The 21,667-nt window shown below is 41.3% G+C and overlaps 2 protein-coding genes across 12 annotated transcripts in view; both read left to right on the top strand.

Moving 5' to 3' along the window:
• The window catches only part of USP40 (ubiquitin specific peptidase 40), a 37,981-nt gene extending 26,712 nt beyond the window's left edge, over positions 1-11,269 (top strand). For 8 of the 9 annotated variants that reach the window (XM_056349128.1, XM_056349129.1, XM_056349127.1 and 5 more), the window contains 11 exons: positions 224-260; positions 1,882-1,946; positions 2,526-2,600; positions 3,519-3,645; positions 4,730-4,824; positions 6,073-6,191; positions 6,591-6,656; positions 6,884-7,094; positions 7,233-7,328; positions 8,165-8,259; positions 8,637-11,269. In XM_056349128.1, the coding sequence (XP_056205103.1) occupies positions 224-260; positions 1,882-1,946; positions 2,526-2,600; positions 3,519-3,645; positions 4,730-4,824; positions 6,073-6,191; positions 6,591-6,656; positions 6,884-7,094; positions 7,233-7,328; positions 8,165-8,259; positions 8,637-8,745 (1,095 nt within the window). In that variant the 3' untranslated portion in view covers positions 8,746-11,269. Of the gene's footprint in view, positions 1-223; positions 261-1,881; positions 1,947-2,525; positions 2,601-3,518; positions 3,646-4,729; positions 4,825-4,920; positions 4,962-6,072; positions 6,192-6,590; positions 6,657-6,883; positions 7,095-7,232; positions 7,329-8,164; positions 8,260-8,636 lie in introns of those variants that run through there. The other variant, XM_056349134.1, reaches the window with a different exon arrangement.
• A 5,460-nt stretch (positions 11,270-16,729) lies between these two features.
• TRAF3IP1 (TRAF3 interacting protein 1) overlaps positions 16,730-21,667 on the top strand; it is a 45,534-nt gene continuing 40,596 nt past the window's right edge. The window contains exons 1-2 of one of the 3 annotated variants that reach the window (XM_056349853.1): positions 16,730-16,879; positions 17,674-17,742. In XM_056349853.1, coding sequence (XP_056205828.1) covers positions 17,695-17,742 — 48 coding nt within the window. In that variant the 5' untranslated portion in view covers positions 16,730-16,879; positions 17,674-17,694. Of the gene's footprint in view, positions 16,921-17,673; positions 17,743-21,210; positions 21,230-21,667 lie in introns of those variants that run through there. The other 2 variants (XM_056349852.1, XM_056349854.1) reach the window with 2 other exon arrangements.

Here is a 21,667-nt window from a genome sequence, read left to right as displayed (position 1 = left end):
GACGAGTAGTGGCTGCAAAGTGTTGAATTTGCAGGTTTGATTTCTCTAAGGTGCATCTTCAAACTCTGGGACAGAATTTGCTCAAGTAAAGCAAAAAACTGACAGTGCAGATTTTCTGTCACTCAGTCTTTATTTTAGAAAATAGTGGTGTAGATTTGCTGAAAACTTTTTATTACCCAACCAGTGCATTGAGACAAGTCTCACCATATGTTTCTTTTTTCAGTGTCTAAATTTAATGCTGGAAAAATCTGGATTATCAGGTCAGTTGCATTGTATTGTTATTTAATGATTATTTTTTATTTTAAAAATTCCGGATTTCCAAGACAGTTCTTGCTATCCTAAACTTAAGTTTTAAGTTTGTTGCAGTGATCTATGTGTCATTGTAATGTGAAGAGGGGAAAGAATTACAAACTTGACAGTCTTGCTCTAATAAAAGCTGGCTGTGCAGTTGTTCTTGAAAATCAGTTTCAAGCTTTCTGTTTAATCAAAATATGGCAAAACCCACAGTTCCTAGACTATTTGTGCATGTGCAGATGTTTGGCTGCTTTGAAAAGATATTCTGTTGTAGTGGGAACCACTGCATGAGATTAACTGTAAAAAAAATAACTTCTGGTTGCTTTGCAAAACCAAGTTATTTAAAATGAGACCACAGTTTGGCCATTATTTGGGAATCTGAGTGGTAGCAGTTACTCCTTACTAAGCTTTTACATGAGGATTAAGGAGGAGATACAGATGGCATTAGCATGACAGGTGAATTTCCTGGCTGAACATCTCTTTCCATTGATAGGGAGGAAGGAGGAGAAGAGAGTTGGAGTGATGTTGTTTTCCAGCTATTGCTCTAAACATTCATTGAACACTGAATGTGTTACAGTTGTGTGATCGCTGCAAATTCAGCCATGCTTCAAGAAACATAGAAGTTCACCTGAAAGACATTATTATCAGAATATACATTGAATAGCCCAAATGAGAATTAAATATTGTGCTCTTATGTACGTGTATGTATGAGTTGAAGTAGTTAATGTCTTGAAATCAACTTAATTTTTTCCATTTACCTATCGTGTAGTTTTACTGGCAAGAAACGATGGTTCTAGTTTTATTTCTCTTATACTAACAATTTTTGAACTGAATTTGGCGATGTGTAGAGATTCGTGATCTGACTGCTTTCATTCAAATAAATGTCAGACTGCAGCAGATTTTGATATTCTTGTTGTTAAAAAAAGACTGCAAGGTATTTTTTTCCCCACAGAATTTATTGATGAGATTCCTTCTGGGCTTGGGTTATTTTAGTTGTGAAAGTCAAATTTTGTACTTTGAAAAGACTAAAGTGTGTTTTCATCAGTTATTTTGGTCAGATTAGAATGTCCATTTGTGTTTGTTCCTTCTGTACCTAGTATGCTTTAGGTGCTAAATCTACAAGTATTGTTTCTGGAGTGTACCATCTTTTCATTTTTTTTCTCTAGCGGGAAGTCTCCTGGTAGACAGTTGAGGAGGGGAAGTTGGATTTTTCCTTATAGTATTGTTTTCATTTTAACGAGCCTGTCCTTGATTCAACTTGTAAAATGACATGGGAATTCCTTTGCTTTCCTCTTAAACCAGGGGAATTAATGGGGTGTGTGAGGTAGAGACATTTATACAAGTAAGAGAAGACTGTTTCCAAACAGTAGCGTTTCTAGGGTCTGGGGAAGGACGTGAAGGGTGGTGCTTTAGTTTATCAGTGTAGTGTCTGAAAAGAAAACAACAACAACAAACCACAAACAAACAAAAAAACCCCCCACAAGCAAAAGAACCCTTTAATGTTTAGTAAGAGTTTTGTTATGTTTTTTCAAAACAGTGTTGTTGGCTGTTTTAGTTTTCCATGTGTATGTTTTTGGTTTTTGGTAGGTGACAACTGGCACTTGAGAAGGATTGACTGGTGCTATGAAGCAGGGGAAGCATTAAGTCAGGAAGTAAGAGGATCCTATTTTTGACTTCAATCGTGCCGTAGTTTAATTATAAAAATAAATCTGTTTTTCTTTAGAAACTTCTCCTGAAGAGAGCCGCATTAAAGCAAACGCGCGGTGGTTTTGTGTGTGCTCCACTAGTACACTTGCTGGTTTATTTTCACAGCACTGTATGAAGGCAGTGCGGGATACCTATGGTTAAAATACAAATCTTGTGCACTTGCCTCTTATTTTCATTGACTAGGATTAAGCCATGTGCACATAGTTTTTTCTAAAATATAGGCTTACCATGCATTAAAGATGCGTCTACAAAGAGGCATGTTGGTTGGTGGGATGAGGAGGTGCAAAGGAAATACACAGCTCATCAGGATGCTCTGGAAGGACTCCTGTAGGTGCCGTAGCTGTGTGCAAAGCTGTCTTCAAGCAGTGGGTATTAAATGAATATTTCTTTGCTCTTTGGTGGGAAAGCAAAACACATTGGACCTTTGGCATGCATGGCTTAAAACCCCCACCAACATATACTTTAGGAAACAAAGCACAAAACCACGAAGACTTACAAGTGTACTGTGCTTTTTCTTCCTACAGAATGCCACTCTGAAGGAACTTAATGTTTGCAGAGGAGATACTTTGGTTATAACTGAAGGAAAGCTTCCACCAAAGGTAAAAGGAGAGAGATTGTGTTCTTTAGTTGGTTGATGGTGTCTGGAGACGTGAATATGATAGTAGTTTGTTGTTGGGTTTTTTCCTCTTCCTCTTTATTTTAAGATACTTCGGAAGAAATTTGGTTTGCCATAATGTACAGTGCTTTTTGTGCTTTTAAAGCTTTTTTTATTTCAGTCAACATTTAGAATATTATGAATCTGTCCATATTTATTATTCTTTCAACTTCTGGGGTAAAAGGCTTGCCCGTTGCAGCTTCTTCCCTAGAAGTGTCTTAAGTTCTGGAGGAAATTGGTATTTCTGGCATGCAGGGTTCTTGTGAAGGCACAACTCTTATACTGCTACTACTGCTTCCTCACAGAATCATAAAAATGGAGGAACGTAAGTGTTTGCCTTCAGTTTAGAATTGTACTGAGGATGGTGTTTGAAAATGGAGGGCCCTACTGGGAGACTCTCTTGTCACTGATGGTTATACAAATGGAAGGATTCTTTGCTAACAAACCTCAAGCAGTGTCATGGGATGGTTTGTGTTGGAAGTGACTTTTGAAGATCACAGTTCTGATCTTTCACTAGATCAGGTCAACCTGACCTTGAACTCTTCCAGGGATGGGGCATCCACAACTTCTCCAGGGTCTCGCCACCCTGAGTTCCCTCAGTAGTTATGTGTATGTATATAAATGGATCTTAGCAAGTCCATGGTGAATAAAGCTTCATAAAGGGAAACAAGGTATTTTTAATACATTCGTCCTCAGACAAATAAGGCAGGATAAGAGCTTACAGCAGCAGTGATGAATGCCGGTGCCTTTACAAAAGCTCAGGTTCGATCATGTCTTTTCCTTCTTCCTGAGATGAAAGTGAAATTTTTCATTGTCTGCAATGGAACCAAAACCTACCTGGTACTTTCTGTTCATTTCTCAGGGCTTTTTGAAAATACCTATCTGGTGGTTCAAGTCTTCAAGTCACAGGAAGCATGGAGAGAACGCAGAAGACAAAGTGAATGGGTTGACCTACAAGATGGAGGCTTTGCAGGTGTCTTCTGCAGGAGGTGAGCTTTATCAGTTTGTGAAAGGAATTGTATGACCTGATTGTCTATGAGCTGAGGGCTTTTAGTCAAACCCAAAATTTTAATCCAAATCCTTAAAATCAGTCTGAAACCTGTGAGTGACTGTACAGGTTTCAGGAAGTTTGTGGTAAAAGGAGCCACTTAAGAGACATGCAGTTCTCTGCAAGGCCACGAATACCGGATGGTACTGTTCTGATGTTCCTTAGCTATATGTCTTTAAGGGTAAGACCTCCACTAAATTTTGAAGCAGAGGCTCTTTGCTTGTCAAAGTAAAATGGCTTCTCTGTACCTGAAGGCAGTGGCAGTATTGTAAAGCATCTACTTGATGAGCATAGAGGTGATTGGCTTAAAATGCTCCTGATATTACATTTAATTCACTTTAGACTATGTTGCTTTTTGAGAAGCTGTAAAAGGAGAGATAAGCGAGTAAATCTTACATAGCATAAAAGACATTGCATACAGTATTTTAAGCTGTGTTTGTTCTTTTAAACCTCAAACACAAATCGAAAACCAGCTAGGCTAGGAAAATGAAGTGAGGGTTGAGAAGGAAGAAGAAATTGAAGTGGGGACAACAGTGAGTTGAAAAATGGGAAACCAACTGATTTTCCTTTCTGCAGGAAAAGTAATGTTCTTCCTTTTGCTCAGTTGTGTTGCAGAGCAGGACCTGTCTTCTTTTAGAAGTTTTCTTCACATTTTTCTGAGTTATACTTTCTCCCCTGATTATTTCAGCAGCATAGATAAATGTAGATTTATCTTGCCTTGCAACATGCTCTACAGTTCAGTCATAACCAATAATTACTATTTGCAAGTGTGAATAACTGGTCTTAGTTTTAAAATTTGCAGTATAGGAGGAGTTTCAACTGATCCTGTTTGGCAGCTAACAATGTATTTTATCAACTGTATATTATGTTTCTTTAACTTCCTTCCAAAAAAAAAAAGGAGTTCAGGTACCTTCTTTAAGTGAAATTTCACCATGAAGTGACTGTTATCTTTTAGGACAATAAACAGTCATGTTGACTCTTCTGTTGTTTGGTTTTTTCCTCCCCTCTCTCCCTCCTGTCTAAAGATTCACCAGAATACATCCACACAGACATGGATCTTTGTTACGCTGGCAGTATAGAAATAGCAGGAGAAGCTTCTTTGGAAGATCTGAAGATGCAGGTTAGATGTTCTCCTGTATTGGAAATGTACAGCAACACTGTGATTAATTGAGCTCTATTAATACCTATTTTCTATTTCCTTTTCCCTTGTCTCCAGTATGTTCTGATATGGCATTTGCTTTTATGCCATGTTCAGTGGTAAGTACCAAGGGGCAGTTGGAGCATGTAGCTCAGATACTTCCTTAGTATGTCCCCTGCAGTTGCCATTCTACCTGTCATGTGTCCTGACCTGCAAAAGCCTTGTTGCACTTCATCTGGAACTTCGGCTTGCAGCCCTATCTTTATTTCACAATGTACAATGTAAAAATTCTTCATGAGAAGCACACACATACAAGCACTTCCTAAAAAGCCACTTTCCATTTCCACATTGTTCCTGTATTAGTTTTCTGCGTTGTTTTTTTCTTTTTTTTCCTTTTTTTTTTTGGTATGTTGAATCAAACGAGTAAAGAATTGCTTTTGATGCACAGAAGGTCATGTTTGTCATTCGGGAAGGTATAGCTTAGTTTCTTTGGCCAGAAACTAAGGTGCCTTTTTGAGCTTTTTTTTCATCATAAAAGTATGATTTTAATACACAAAAAGAAGAACCCCAAAATAAACAACCCCCCCAACCTAAAAGCAAACAAAAACCCAACCAAAAAAGCCAACCCCAAAACTCCAAAAAGACATAAAATAATCCTATCATAAGGCTCTTTGTTGTTTAGCCAGTTGGTTGTTCTACTTGAACGCATGTGGAAGGATCTCATCTGATTCTGATCCATACCAACACTTACTTTTTTGGTTATGACTTCAGTTTCAGTCTCTGCCAAACTGCTGCTATGAAAAACTGACCATTTGCTTCTTGTGAATAAGGAGAATTGTCTTAGCATGGAAAGAATATTGTGTCCTTGATAAGGGCTTAAAGGGGCGTGCTCAGCACTTGGCTAGAGACTGGGGCAATGATTGTCAGCCTCATTCCCTCCCAGTTCAAATTTTAGTTAAAAAAAGAAATTCAGTACTTTAGAAATGGAAGTTAAATTGAGAAGTGTTGGGAGGGAACAAAGTCCAACTTGCTTTGAGGTTGAAAAGCAAATGTGTTGATTGATCATAGCCACTACCTGTAAGTCACAAGTAACAGCTGGTGTGGAATAAATCTAAATACCTTGCCCCATTTGACTGCTTCAGTATTGCATTGAGAATTAATCAAGTGGCTTTCTTTTTTTTCCAAGGAGACTGGCTGCTAAAATTATTGAAGAAATGTTTCTTTTCTCAGGTTCTGACCTTACCATGCTGCCAGAAGCAGATTGTCCCACTGCCCTCATTTCTCAGAGCATGGACAGTGGACAGTAAGCGCCCAGGCAAGCTGTTACGAAACAACAAGCAGCAACTCAAGTAGGTTTCTTACTGAAAGCAGAAGTAGCGCTGGTAGGCAAGTAGTAGGTTGTGGGATGGATTGGTAGAGAAATAAATTGGGCTCAGTCAGATGTCAACAGAAAGCTTGTTTCTCTTGACTTCAGTTTTTTTTTTTTTCTGAGCATGTTTTTTTAACCAGAGCTGTGGAAGGGCAAGGTGTGAGCATGAGTAGATCATGCCATGCTTATGCTGCCAAGCTTTATTTTAGACTTCCTGAAATGCCATTTTTGTACTTCCCTAGGGTTTTTCATTTTTGTTCTGATAGCCTCTTGCTTTGGCTTTCCATCCAAGCACAGGTCTACTTGACTAAAAGTGGTTTGTCTACTAAAATTTAGACTATATGACTAGAAATTTATATTATCTTTGTTTTGTTTTCAGTGACTATAAACTGGGTGCCAGAGTGGAAATCTGCATAGAACCTTTGCAAAAAGAAGAGAATTTGGGGTAAGATCTCAAGATACTTATTTCTTACAGCAATGCATTTGTAACTGAGCAGCTTTTAACTTAAATACTGTCTGTCAGGATTACAGGTGTCAGTATGCGAGATGACTTTGGAACTTTTTGTTTTCCAGAAGCAAAATAAGGGAGGGCAAGAGGGAGTGAAAAGTGGGAATTCTGGATTCTGAAAGCATGACTGATGAGAATGGTCTGTTTTCTCTTCATGATGACAGGCCCCATGAACTGCTGCTTCGAGTCCAGATGGCCATACCAGGGGAGAGGGACTACTATGACTCCATGGATTTGGTGTGGGATATCTCCAAAGAATGCACAACCTGGGCACTGAGGCAGAGAGTGGCTTCTCACTATTGTCTCCCTGTAGATAAAATTGAAATAGCCAAATACTTCCCTGAAAGATTTGAGTGGCTGCCAATATCTAGCTGGGTAAGGTCTGCAATGACAGAATCCAACAGTTGTTTGAGAGAAATATGTGTTGGTTTGTGCTGTGGGTCTTGAACAAACATGTTTAAGCAGATTTCTGAAATCTGCCATGTACAAAGTTTCTGCTTTGATTTTGTTCAGACACAGCAAATTTCAAAGAAGAAACGGAAGAAAAAACAGGAGAGTTTACAGTCAGCACCTTACCACCTGAAAGATGGAGATGTCATTGGAGTGAAGGTAAAACTAACTTGGCTTTAATTGTTGCCCAAGGGTTAGGTTCAGGCACTCTCCCGTTTGCAGTATCTTAACTTCTTTCTGGTTTTCCTGCATCCTGCTGCATCTCTATGAAAGCACTGATACGTGGATCTAGATAACACGTAGTGTTGTTAAGAAAATTGTCGCTACCAGTCTTTTTTGTCTTTTTCTCTTGTTCTTTTATCAACATGATGCTTTACTCCTTGTATGTCAGTACTGGCACTAGAGGACAATATCTTAGAGGCTCTTGCGCAGCTCTCGGCCAGTGCAAGCAGTTGTTTTCTGCTCTACACTTGAATACTTTCCAGAAGAAACCGGATGTTTTTTCTTACCCTTATTTTATTGACTATTTTTGCCCAACTGAGTAAAATGTAAGAACAATGCCCTTTAAAAATCTTACTGTAAATTTAAACCCATTATATTTTCCAAAGAATTATTACAGGTCTATTCAACTAAGAAAAAAAAAGAATTACGCAGCAGCATATTGAGCTCTGTACTAGCAATAAGGCTTACTTAGGAGACCTCTGAAAGAACATACTCGCTGGGTTTTAAAGCAGTAGGTGAGAAGTCTGATGTCTTATCCTGATGCATTAAACTCTAGAGAAGTTTCTGAATAAGGCAAATTCTGTTAAATGCAAAAGCTAAATAGAGGAGTTGATAAATATTTTTTCCTTTTTGAATTTTTTCCACTTTGCTAACTTAATGACTGCAAAACTAGTTAGAGGAAATTCTTTGAAAATTAATTGTGCAAACTGAGCAGCATGTGGGAAATAGTTTGACCTTATAACTTTCACCTACCAAATCCTTTCTCACAACAGAATCTTCTTCTTGATGACACTAAGGACTTCAGCACAGTGAGAGATGACATTGGAAAAGAGAAACAAAGGCAGCTTGCATTAGAAAAAAAGAAAAGGTATTGAGTATATACATCTCTTTTTTTCTGTAGAAATGTGCAAACTGTTCTTTGCAGCTGTTCTTTACTACTTAGAGCAGACAGTTCCAGTAGTTCTGAAAGAAGTGCTCAGGTAATTTAAACTCCTGGCTTTAAGTGCTGTGGTCCTGCAGTGAGCCTGCCATTTTTCTCTCTTGCAACGTACTGCAACATTTGTCCCTGCCTCCAGAGATGAACAATGAACTCTGTGGCTGCACTGGCACCGCAGAGGTCCTAAGTGTGAGCTTGCAATGTCATCCTTACAGCCATGTGGAAATAGAGTTCTAGTGCAGGCTTGTGCTGCTGTTGGTGCTAAGGCTAATACTAAGTATCTCCTATTTTTTTTCTTTTTTTAATAGTCAGCAAGCTGAACGCTTACAGGACCATGTTTTCTCTGAGGAGAAGCTGAGTATTAAGCATCGTAAACCAGAAGTGGCTCTTTCTATCAATGTGGGTGTTTTCAGATAGCACCACGTGATTTGCTGACCAGACCGTACTACTGATGTACTAAATTGGCATGGAGTACCTCAACTGGACCAGCAAGAGGGTCTTTCCTGAAGTGTCTCTTCAAGAATCACAGAGGAAAAACTGGGCATAGGAATCAGATTCATTCTGATTTTTTTAAAATCTCTCTTGGGGAAGTGCTCTAGCATCCCTTTATCAATGTGTTACTTATTCTCAGGCTAGGTAAATGCACTTTATCTGTGAGAAAACAGGTTAATATATTGTTTAACCTTGTGGTGACTGTTTTGTAATCACCCTAAAACCTTTTTTGGTTAGATGCTGATGTCTTGCAACATCACTACTGAGTTTGCTGGGGTTTTTAATGCAGTCATAATCATCTCTTTCTAGAATTTATTTCCATCTCTGATCTTTGAAGTTACAGATGCTAGAATTTGCTTTTGTCTCTTTATATATAGACCTAAGTCTGCAGTGGCTGGAGTCAGGTTTCGGGAATGAGGGAAGTGTGGAAATCTCTGAACAAAGTGTACAAAACTGGCTCAAAAAAGAGCAAGTTCAGAATCTGTCAAGCTTTAAAACCTGAAGACTTTTTGTCATATGGAACAAAAGCATGGTAACCTTACATTTTGAAGTTCCTAGGGCTTTTTTTTGTTGTCCATAAGCTTTGTTAACAAACAAAATGGATGAAAAAATTGGCAGATCTGATGTTTGGTCTTAAGCGGGTTTTATTATACTCAGGAAAAAGGCTTGTGTTTATTTTCAGTACTCTTATTCAGAGGACTTTCCCTCATTTCTTATCTTTTCAACTGTTCTAATATTCTTTGTTACATTTGAGAAAATGTTTCTCTTGGTGTCACAAAGCTGATTTATAGCCTGCATAACAGAATGGGATGTATGCAGCTGACTACCAGCTGAACTCAGTATCAAAGGTTCTTAATTATTAAGTAAAATGCTTACTGAATGCCTGTGAGATTGGATCTCAAGGTTAAGAATGTGTATAACTAGCTTATGAGAGACCATACTTTTCTTACCCCTGAGGCTGGGAATCAGGGTTTACCAGAAGTTGACATTTCAGCATCTTTATCAAATTTTTTATAAGGCTTACAGTATTTAGTTTCCCCCACTGTATGTAACTATTCATAACCTTAGCTTAATTTAACATCAGGTTCAGAATTTCCTGTGACCACAGCCAGTATTGACAAATTAACCCAAACTCTTAATGGAGTTAATTGTTTTTAAACAAAGTCTAAGCATGTTTTGAATGCTAAGGTGAAAATGGAAGAACAGACGGTAACACAGAAGAGTTTCTGTACAGCAGTTTACGTGCTGGTGGCATCTAACGTGTGTGCCTTTTACGGCTGGGAACCTGTGCAAATAGATTGCTGTATCGAGGGCGGTCTGGTCTCCCAACACACTGCAGAGCCTTGTTGAGCTGCAGAAATGTCCAAAACCTGTTCTGAAATGAGCAAAGCAATTGTTCAAAAGTTACTTCTGAACTGAGATTTAATTAAGGACAACTTCAGGCTGAGATAATGAGAGGACAAAATACAAGTCCCCTTTGGGGACTGCCATGAATGTTTACCTGTTTATGTGTAGAAGATTTTGTAGTAGGAGATGCTGGTACAGCAGACTCCTAAAAGTTCTGGCTGATGTGAGATCTCTTATTTACTTTTAATAGGTTAACAATATTCTGGTATTTCAGACAGCATCAAGACAAAAAAACTGACACTCTGCTATCAGCAAAAAAAAGTCAAAAGCACCTTGAAAAGCATATCATTATTCTTTCAGTGCATATCTTTAAAATTCAGCAGGTGCATCTGTGCTTTCTTAGGCTGATTTGTTCAAGAAGGGCATGTTCTAATCTCGCTGTTTCAGTTGTAGGTAGGCTTTACTTGAATCTTGCCATCCTAGTTTTATGGATAGATTTTCTGAGGTGAGGACAGCCAATTGCTTTCCCTATCATAGTTTGCATCGCCTTCTTCCATATTGACAAATGTTCTTGTGAGCCAGGGTTTACAGAAGTGATAGCACATGCTGATCGCGAAGGTAAACGAGAAAGGTTTGTGTTGCAGATTCTTTCTTTGCATTGCACTTACTTTGCTGGCACTTTAATTCCTCCTGTTCCGTGCTGGACAGCTGTAGTGAGCTCAGCCTTCCCACCTACCTTCTAATAACTCTAGTCTCTTCTTGAAAACATGAACTTTGGAGCAATTTAAATATGGATTCCAAGTACTAACGTGGGGGTTTTAGTATGTGCCTTTGTTAAAGTGTAATGTAGCAGCGCCTGCACTGAACCAATCTTGGATTATTTCTAATATTGGCTCAAATGCGCATATTTTTTTCCTTAAAACTATTGTGGGTCATGCCACAATGAGAGGGTTCATTAAAAATGGGGGTGGGAATAGGGAACATCTTTTTAAAATGGAGTCTTTGTGATTCCATAGTTTATGATGGTTATATTCCAAAGCCTGGAAAAGCTTTCATCTTTATTTTTCAAGTGTTCTTCACAAAATAAAAAGTCATTTCTATATGTCTAGTTGACTTGTCTGTGTTATGTCTCACTGATATGTTGATTGGGAATGGCGTGGATTGGTTTCTAATGTTAGATGGGGCACAACCTTCATTAAGCTTTAATTTTAAAATCTGTTCCTAAGACTGCATTCTGATGGCTGTGTGAGTTTACCCAACCCAGCTGGGTTTGTACTGCGCAAGGCCCTGCGTTCAGTTGGAGGACTGGGATTTTGATGCAAGTTAAAGTGATTTTTAGCTTGTGTTTTCCCCCCCCTTTTTTAGAAAGCATGGTCTAGTATTTACTTCTCATTATTTCAACTCCCAGTTTGTGGATAAATATGTGAATGTGGTCTATTTTGCAAGTGAACTAGTATGAAGCATCTAGAGCACTGTGGTCCTGCGTGTAGTAAGAAAGGCAAAGGAACTTACCGTTTGTATCCACTCCCGGTGCAGTCCTTGTAAAAGAGCAAGTGTTCAACTCCAGGGACCCTATTATGAGAAGAGTGTGTGTTTTCTTTTTCTTTTCCTCATGACTCATTCCAGTTTGCTGAAGTGATTGTGGAGCAGGGGGAAGTGGCCCGTTAAAAAGCTAATTCATTCTTGCTCACTTTGGTCTTCCCTCAGCAGCCACTGAGCAGAGCAGTCGCGTCCTGAAGGGTGTCAGAGGTACAAACCCTGGTAATAACGAGCAATAGCGCTGGGGGGATGGAACTGGAATGGGTGAGCAAGACAGGCTAACAACTGAATGTTCGTTTTCTGTTTTCTGACTGGTCCTTGGTCAGCACAGCGCTTTGTGCAGGTCAATACAAAGGACAGGATCATGATCCAACTCCTTCTGTGGATCTTTATTACAGCCGGGTGGTGGAGGCCCACCAGCTGTGTTTATTGGATGGGGTTTGTGCATGCCGCTGCTTCTGCTCCCGCTTCATCTAGGTGTTCGTGCTGAGTAAGAGCATCAATCCTTTTACTAGTTCGTGGGTTTCTTCCTCAGAGAGCATCAGCTTCACTGATCACTTCTGAATATGTGCAGTTTTCTGCGTTCCGTGCAGAATCTGAGTGCGCTGTGTAGTTCCGCTGCCGTACCTGTCTCCTGGCTGCCGTGGCTGGCCAGAGCCATGTTTGGGCTGTAAGCCCCTGCCAGCAGCCTGTGCTTGTGGAACAGCTCCCGGGTGACATCTGGGAATGATACCTGTGGTCTTAATGCCTAAAGAAGTTTAACCCTCCTCCCAGCCACCAGCCCTCTTGCCTGTAAAGACAGGTATGTTAGCTAGCATGGTCTGTTTTGTTCCCATCGGTTGCCGTTGACAGGTACGGGCTGTGATAGCGGGGTGGGTTTGTTTGGGTGTGGGGTTTTTTTTGCATTGTGAGGAGGTACAGCCACCATAGTTTCTGTTAAGCTGACACCTGTTTGGGTTCCTTCGTATATGTCTAACTTGGCTAGTAAACTTCTGACTGCAGAAAGAATCCATCCATAGCTATAATGTACAGATAGAGCATATCTTCCCTTGCGGTGATGTATAGGTCTGTTCAAGGTTCTCCAATCAGAATTTACTTGTAGCAATTTATGAACTCTTGATTTTCCTATCATACTCTGTGCATGGCTGGAGGCTGCATGACTTGGTTAACTGGCAGGTTGTGATAAGAGGGATTTTCTCAGTCCTGCAGAGTATAAATTCCTTTATTACGTGTGCACATAAGTAATGTGGAGAACAAAGAAAGGAAATGGGCCAATCCTTAATTTTTATTGTTTGAATTATACGGGGGAAAAAAAATTTAACAAATAATAACGAAATTAACAAATAATAATGAAACATTCACAGCAGCGAGTGTGGCAATCCACAAAGCAGTAACAATACAAACCCTATCTTAAAAGACTATCATTGCATGCTTTGCTTTTCTTACTATACTAAAAGGCTTTCAAACCCTTTCCTCTGTCTCAAGGGAGACCTTCTTACTCCATGCAACTACCTGAAAGGAGGTTGCAGTGAGGTGGAAGTTGGTCAACAAGCTGACAGGACAAGACGGCCTCAAGTTACACCAAGAGGGGTTTGGATTGGATATTAGGCAACATTTCTTCACCTAAAGGTTTGTCAAGGAGTCACCATTCCTGAAGGCATTTAAAAGATGTGTAGGTGCAATGCTTAGGGACATGATTTAGTGATGGATGTGGCAGTCCTGGGTTAATGGTTGGACTTCATGATCTTGAGGACCTTTTCCAACCTAAACAATTATGACTCTAAAAGACTTATGGCTTAAAAAAAAAGAGGGGAGGAAGAAAGAAAAAAAAGAAATTGTGCTGTGGAAAACTTGCAATAAGTACCAGGTAGCTAGGCACATGCAAGAGAAACTTAAATGTATTTGTAATTTAAGCATCCTTTCAGAATGACACTGATTGGGGTAAAGAAAAGTTTGTAAACACTAGCAAAGAAAATTCTTCTCTTAATCATAAAGCCATTAAGATAAACTGTTACTTAAAAATCAGTAAGTGCTGCCTGATTCTAGGTATCTATTGCACCACGAGGTGCACTGAGTTCTTGTGACCATGGCTCCTCTGCAGAGGCCTGTGACGGAGGGTGCAAGGATGGTACCAGTGTGCCATGTCTCTCAGCACTCCCAGAGCTGTTGTCCCAGCCTACACGTGGGCATCAGTGCTGCGTCTGGCTCAGAGCTCTGTGTGCAGGAGCACCTCCATGTGTCTCCCGTTTTCAATCACTGCGGAGAGAGCGCTGAAGATACTAAGAATGACAGGGAAGATTCCTACCTCTATGCAGCTGAAGGTCAGAAATCAAAGCTATCCTGGACAGCTAGACTTCTAAAAGGTCTTTAAAAGTATTTTATTTTTCTTTTGATTTTAATGTGTAGTTTTGAGTAGCGATTTTGCTTTGGCAACAGCAATTAGCTTCTAGAAAATACAAAGCCACTGAGTTGGGAAAATGATTTATTTTTTTCTCCTTTGACTATTTTTGTCAACTCCTGTTGATAGCAAAAGTGCATATAATGCCACATTTTAATCAGCGCTCCAGGGACAGAGTGCCATGAGAATAGACTAGTTTGTCTGATGGAGCTGGTGGATGGCACAGATGCACTTTGCTGCATTTTGCAGGCATCCTGTGAGGTTCGAAGCTTTGAGTGTCAGACAAAAATTTGTGTGCTGCTGAGGTGGAAAGACTAGAAAAGAGGACTGTGAACTCAATTTGATTGTTAGGCTGCTGGTCTGTGGGATGGATTTGTTTTGTTACCATTAGCTTTTGCATCTAGCTGATCCCAACTTGCTATGATCTGGGGATTGAGACCTCAGAAAAATAGTCCTCTTAAGTGTTATTGAAGTGGGCAGCCAGAAGAGGGGAGTGCAGAGACACCAACCCTTAGGAATTGATTCCAGTCCTTGCAGAATATGTTTACAATCCTGCACAATTACAAACTGTTTGGTTTGCTGTTCTTTTTTTTTTTAAAGTCTTAAAACTGAGAAAGCCAGTGAAGCATGAAAACCTGCTAATACTTATCATAGCAACAAAAATCTTGTTCTAAGATAATGCAGTCAGTATATCCTTCCATATTACTATTACTACATATTACTGTTCCTGACACAAATATCCTCAGTTTGAACTGTGTTTTTGACTGAGACAGAAGGTGCTTTCTGTTGTCAAGCTGCATCTATATTTTACAGCAGCATTTGGTAGCTCAGCTGATAGAGGTTGGAAACTGCATATATACATGTGTGCACTTAAGCTACTGAGTTCATAAGGTTATTTGAAGCTGGAGACAGTATCCTGCTGTTTGTGGTATGTAAAAAGAATCAGAGGTAGGGAGCTTTACATTCCTGCTGCTGGGCCTTGAATATATGACCAGCAATACGTACCGTGGTGCTGTCCTGCTGCTTTCCAGCCTATTTCTGCAAAGTAGTTTTGCTGTATGAAGTCAGACTAGTGGCTGGAAAGGTCAGAGTCCCTTCCTCCAGGAGGAGGCAAAGCTTGGAGGAAAAGGCAATATGCATGGATGTCTATCCCTGCTTGTGATGAAGTGCTCAAAACAGCCAGTTTCTCTGCGACCCTTTTGGTGTTAGGATGGCTTTTGGTGCATGTTGGAGATGTTGAGCCACAGGGTACACTGCTTTGTCTCTTACTGATGTCGTGTGGTCAGCTGAATTTCTTACTGACGTTTTCAGGAGGATTGGTCTTGGCTTGCCCAGTGTTTCTGAACAATTCTTGTCCCAGGTCCTCAAACAGACTAGGTCTCCAGACTAAACTTAAAGCTTTCTGGTTTATGGTCTTAGGGTAATTCTTTTGATTCCAGTGCCTGCCTCTAGGTCTGTAGGGATTCGTGGAGATTTTGTGGGTTGCTAGCTTTTGGTTCTTCAGTTAAATTGAGCCATGCTTCCTTGGGGTACTACCTCTTCAGCAAAACGAGCGTGCCAAAGGCCAAATTTAACAAAACCCCTGAGAGTCCTTCTCAGACATCTCAGATGCTTTGTAGAGAGCTGGTGGCAGAAATCCAGATAAACCACACAATTCCAAAACAAACAACCCTCTTCCCCAGTGCAGCTTCTTCCCAGTCTTCTTGCTTCCTCTGAGACTTTCTGATGCCCTTGGATGTAGAAGCTGTCAACACCTCCTCTTCTTCCCAGGCTCACCAGATCTTGTAGTCACAGCCTGTCTGGGAAAGTCAACAACCCACCAGTGTGTTGTGTTTGGGGAAGACAAAAATCACTTCCTTGTAACCACCTGCTCTCAGGAGCCCAGATGTAATTACCTGGTCAACGTGGAAGCTGTCTGCTTCCTTTGCTGAAAAAATAACCTATATTTTTGTCTGAACTAACGCCAGATAAATTTGCTTTGTAACTTATCTTTCTCTTCCCAAATTTGATTCATTCTTCTAAGGTTGTTCAGCAAGGCAAGTAAGCTGAAGCACAGCAGCACGGCCCCCTTGCGGCCCTGTTGAAGTTCAGCTTTCAAACACTAATGGTAGCGACTGGCTGAGCAGAAAAGCAGCATTTTCTTTCTCAGGTTCCCAAGCCTGGTCAGGGAGATGGGCAGCAACCTGGAGGCTGGGCACAGCCAGGTTTTCAGTTGTTGATGCAGGCTGTGACAGGGCAAGGACGAAGTGGGTTGCCTGGTGGCAATGGGCCTGCAGGGGCTGAGGACAGTGCTAGGGGTCCTGTGCTCTTCTGTAGTGGCCTTGGCCTGGCTTTGCTGGGGAGTGTGATGTGGGATCAGGCAATCCGGATGTTACCTCATTCTTCCCCATCCATCACTCTTACTTTCTACTTCTTTATTTCAATAATAAAAAAACCCAAAACAACAAACACCAAAAAGTACAATGGAGTTTGAGCACTGTTTATCTGCTGATTATTCACATAAAGGCGCTGGGGCGTGACTAGCCGTCCGGGGCCACCTCCCTCGGGCCCGGGCCTACCCAGGCCGGTTGCTAGGGCCGCGCTGTGCCTAGCAACCCCCCCCTCGGCCGCTGCGCTTGCGCAGTGAGGCGCGGCGCGCCGCGGGGCAGGCCGGGAATGCCCGGAGCCGCCTCCGGCGCGGTCCCGCCGCCGCTATGAACGAGGCCGTGGTGCGGCGGACGCAGGAGTCCCTGGGCCGAGTGATCCGCAAGCCGCCGCTGACGGACCGGCTGCTGAGTAAGCCGCCCTTCCGCTACCTGCACGACGTGATCACCGAGGTGGGCCGGGAACCGGCCTGCGGGCCCGCTCCGCTGTTGCTAGGCAACAGGGCCTGCCTGCGGGCTCGGCCGCCCCCTGGCGGGCGGGGGTGTGCCTGCCGCGGCAGGGGGGAGAGGGGGTCCCCCGGGCGGGGGGCTGCGGGGGGCCCTGAGGCCCCTTGACTCGGGGGTGGGGGGGGGTGTCCCCGTCACCGTCCCGCGGCCTGGCGGGGCTGGTGCACACCAGGACACTGCTGCTGGGGGGGACGCTGAGTAGCAAGTAAATCTCGTCGGGTTTGGGGCGGCTGGTTGTGGGTATGACCTGAGGGCCTGACTCTGCCTTTGATCCTCCGTGAAACCTGCTGGTAGGTTATTTTCCTATCTCCCGTTAACAAAAACACAACACCCACCAGTCTTAATTTTAACGTTTACTGAGTTGCTGCTTTATATATAGTCACATATAAAGAAGTCAATAAAGGAATAATGCAGAGCTGTGGTTAAAGTGCAAATGCAGGTCTTTACATTGTGAGTCTCCTGGATTCACCAACCATCAAGGTTAAAGATGGAATTAAGTAAGAAGGGAGGCTTGAGCGGTAAGCAAGGATTAAGTCTTGTCACAGAGCATGTTCAGAGGCCTCTGAATCTGCTCTAGAAACAGTTCTCACAAGGTATCATCTCTGCAAGCAAATAAGGCCAATATATTTCCTATTGCTACACAGGCTTTATTGAACAGAGGCCTTCAAGTGTACTTACTGTTTTTCTTCTATTTTGAAGGTAATTAGAGTGACGGGTTTTATGAAAGGACTTTACACGGATTTTGAATTGAAATCGGATAATGTTAAGGTGGGTATGAAACTTCCTTATTTATTTAGCTTTAATATTAGTATTCTTTGAAACTTGCCCGAAGGTACTTTTGGTCTTTTCTGCATTTAATGTCAAGGACCTGTCTTTAGTCTTGTGCAGAAATTGTCAGAAGTATTGCCTATTGGCTATATTGTGCAACGCACAGGGTGAACCCCTGTAGATTGCATTTGTGGATGTGACACAAACAAGCTGTTGCGAGTAAACAACTGTTTTTGTACAGATTTCAAAACAACAAGTGTTAATCTATGATCAGATGTAGGCTTCCAAAATATTATAGTAGTGTGGATGAAAAGAATCATTATGTAGCAAGGTTGCCTTGAAGTAGTTTGGCATTGATAATAGTAATTAGGCAGTAGTTGGGCATTGTTAATAAATCACAAACACTAGAAATCCACATACACTGTTTGAAAGAGTCTTGTGGTCTATAAATAGAATGTATGGGTTTAGATTTATTGCTTTATGTATGTGTGTGTATATATATATTGTACCCATATATAGCATAAATATTCATGCTTAATATCCCAGGACTTACTGAGGCATTTGTCTATTATATGCATTCCACAATAGGTTTATTACGTTATACAAATAGCTAATTAGAGAAGGTTATTACTGACAAATGCTTTCCTTAAGTACAAAGGTTGACTTTAGTCTCTGCCTTTCCTCTCTTGTTCGTCTCTGCTGAGCTGATGCAGAGTTCTCCAACTACTGACTTGGTTGGAAACTTTTCATGGCACTTATTCATGGCGAATAACCTAGTGTTTGTATGTTGCTAGTTAGACAGCTACATCCTTTGGTGATTGTTTAACATAGCAACTGAAAGTATGAGGTCTATGGGCCTGGTTTGGCATCCGTACAGCCAATTGCGTGGATGTTTTATGCGTTTCTTGCAGCTAATTATCAGTGTGATATATATGTTTATATTTCTGTGACTAAAATCTAAGCTATTTATACAATGGATCGTTATTTTTTTTGGTACTGTGCCTGTTGAAGCTTGTCTGTAGTTCTGTGATGAAGATGTGTTATTGGGACAGCACCATGCATTTTATTTGTGGGTTGAAAAAGCAGATTTCCTAGCAACTCCTGAGCAGGTCTTGGTTTGTATCCACATCATGTGATAGCTCTCGAGTTGCAGCAATCTTGAGTACCTCTCTGAGAATTTCTTTCACGGTCCATGAGATCATGGTTTTCAAGAGTTCAGGCAGAGATCAAAATGCTGTACTGTGGTGGAAAATGTTTCTAGCTTGCGTTCCTTTTTTCTGAACACTGGTCAGGAGAAAGGCTGGGCACTCCCAGGATGCTTCTTGCTGTGATTTCTGTTGGAGTTGTGGAAAATCAGAAGGGTAATCTTTATGCAGAGATGGAAGGTACCCATGGAGAGCTAGAGTTTGAGAGCAGCAGCTGGAGTCAATGCTGTGAATAGCTGTGTGCATTTCTATGTGAGGGTGATCTGCTTTATGTAACACTAGGGAAAGATACTCACCTGGTGTGATGATTTGGCAGTAGATGCACAGACATGGAATGGGCAGGATGCTTTCAGAAAAAAGAAAAAGTTTGTACCCGCTGTGAAATAGTCCCAGTGCTGTAGTCCACACTCTTTGTGATGTGGGCTGGGGAGAACTGACAGGTGCTCTTTGCAGGCTGGCTGTGCTGTTGCCAGTCGCGAGGTGTGTAGACTGAAATTAAGCAAGACTAAAACTTGGTCCAGCCTCTGGTGGCTGGGGCTGGGTCCTGGTCTGGACACCCCTTCTTATGCTGCGCAGCGTCATGTACGCACAAGCGCAGTGACCATTTCAGCTTACCGCTCCCACCTGGACATAGCAGGTGGGTCCTGAAGTACCCACCATTTCTTCTGTGCTTTTTATGTCTCCACTGTTGGGGTAACACGTTCTGCTTGGATGGCTAATCCCCTCCTTCCACACGGAAAGTTGTGTGAGGCAGGCTGAAAGCATCCCACGAGCCAGATCTGGCCTGCAGAGCACACACGTGGACCTCACTGGGTTCTAGTTTGTTCAAGGGATGTATAGTCATAGCAATCAACTGGAGAGGGATGCAAGGGGAATTTAAAGCATGAGGATTCCTTATTTGTTGGGACTTCTCCAAATACATCTCTTCTGCCAGCTACAGTGGATGATACTGTCTGTGTGTTTATCAGAAAGGTTCATCTTGTTAGGTCTAGTAAAGTTGTTCCTTTATAAATGGAAATACTGGCCATCAGGCTTGCTTGTTGAATCTTTTACATCAGCTATATATATATATACACACACACAAAAAATTCTTTGTTTTTATATCTCCATATATAAAGTCCTACTAGCTGAAACAGGGGAGATACCTTTTTGTGAAATCTATCCAAGAAAAAATATTTTCTTAAGCTCTCAGCACTGTTTCAGATGTTTGTTTTTATTTGGATAGAATTCTGTTTACCGATGTAGGTGGGAGCTGTAGGTTTCTCATCAGGTTCATGAGGATTTCTTACATGGACAGAACACACTGGTAATGTTAACTGCTGAAAATGATGAGGATGTAGGATGAAATCTTAGATCTTTATTTAAAAACATGTTTGGTTTCAAATAGTGTCCTGTCTCCTTCCCTAAATTAATAGATTACATATGTCCTTGGAAGGGTGGACAACTTTTAATAGAAGGAGGTTGCAGTATTTCCTTCCTTTCCTTTTTTATTTTTGAGTGCAGGGAGCACTGGTGAGGGTGAAGTGCTGCTGTAGTTAATGGAGACAATCTGAAAATCCCAGCTATGTGGCAGTTGTTTGTTTTAATCCGTTTGGAAGAATCGAAGACGGGAAGTACCCTGACTCTGGAGACTGTCTTCCCACGCGTTTGACTATCATGCACGTGCTTGCAGCAGAACCCGGTTCTTGTTTGTGGAGAGTGGCTCTGGGACTTGAGATACTACGTGAATGGCTCAGCTAAGTTTTGGTGCCACAGGAATAGGTTGTGCTGCCAGGTGCCTGTAAAGAGTGTCGGCCTTGCTCAGCAGAGGAAATAGCGGCTTCTGTTGCTTGCCTCTGCACTGCTGTGTCTGTCAGATTTGATGCAGGTCATTCTGGATCTGTGCACCTGGACAGTAAGTGCAGTCCAGAATCGGGTGATTTACAGGATAATTACCACTGTTCCTTTTCTGAATTAACTGAAATGGCAGTGGTCCACTTCTCAGTTATCAGTTTGAATGTGACAGTTTAACAGGCATTGGTTTAAAAGAATATAAACACGAGTACAGAATTCTCATGTGGGTTTACTTTTTAACAGACTAGTGAAATCCTTTATCTCCACTCATGAGTCCAAAGGGTGAGTGAGTAGACTTCTGTCCTGGGCTGGTAAATAATCCGTTAATTTGATTACGTTTTATTAATAAACTCCCTTTTTTTTCCTCTGCTGAGTATTCTACAGCTGCAGAGACTTCACACCATGATTTCATTCTCTGTGCCAGGAACCCTCCAGTAAAATTTTGATTGGTAGGGGGTTGTTTATTTTGTCTTTATTTTTTTTCCCCCCTATGATTTTGCATAATCACTAAAAGACATCATCTCTGCTGAAGGCCGCTTGGGAGAAGTTGTTTGTGAAGTATGGTTCTAAAACTAAAACACATCTGGTAATTGTGGAGATAAAAATATGTGCCTGTATCCCATTCCCACTATCTTTCGTATGTTTTCTTTACTCACTGTAAAGTCTGGTTTGTAAAGTATATGTGCAAGCACGTAAGACCCTCAGTTTAGACTCATGTTAGTCCTGTAACTTTGGGACTTCAATGCTGAAAAATATTCAGGGTAAGAACTGTCTTTCTGAGCAACATCTGCTGTAACAGTCCTGTTAGAACTCTCTAGTGATTCTTTTGGTAGTACTTGCAATCATTTCTTAAATAAAACTTATCTTCTTTAATGTATAATGCTTCA

The sequence above is a fragment of the Falco biarmicus genome, chromosome 8 (genome assembly GCF_023638135.1).
Source record: "Falco biarmicus isolate bFalBia1 chromosome 8, bFalBia1.pri, whole genome shotgun sequence".
NCBI classification, from domain to species: Eukaryota; Metazoa; Chordata; class Aves; order Falconiformes; family Falconidae; genus Falco; species Falco biarmicus.
Note: the sequence above shows the minus strand (reverse complement) of the source record. Positions and strands in the feature narration are given on the sequence as shown.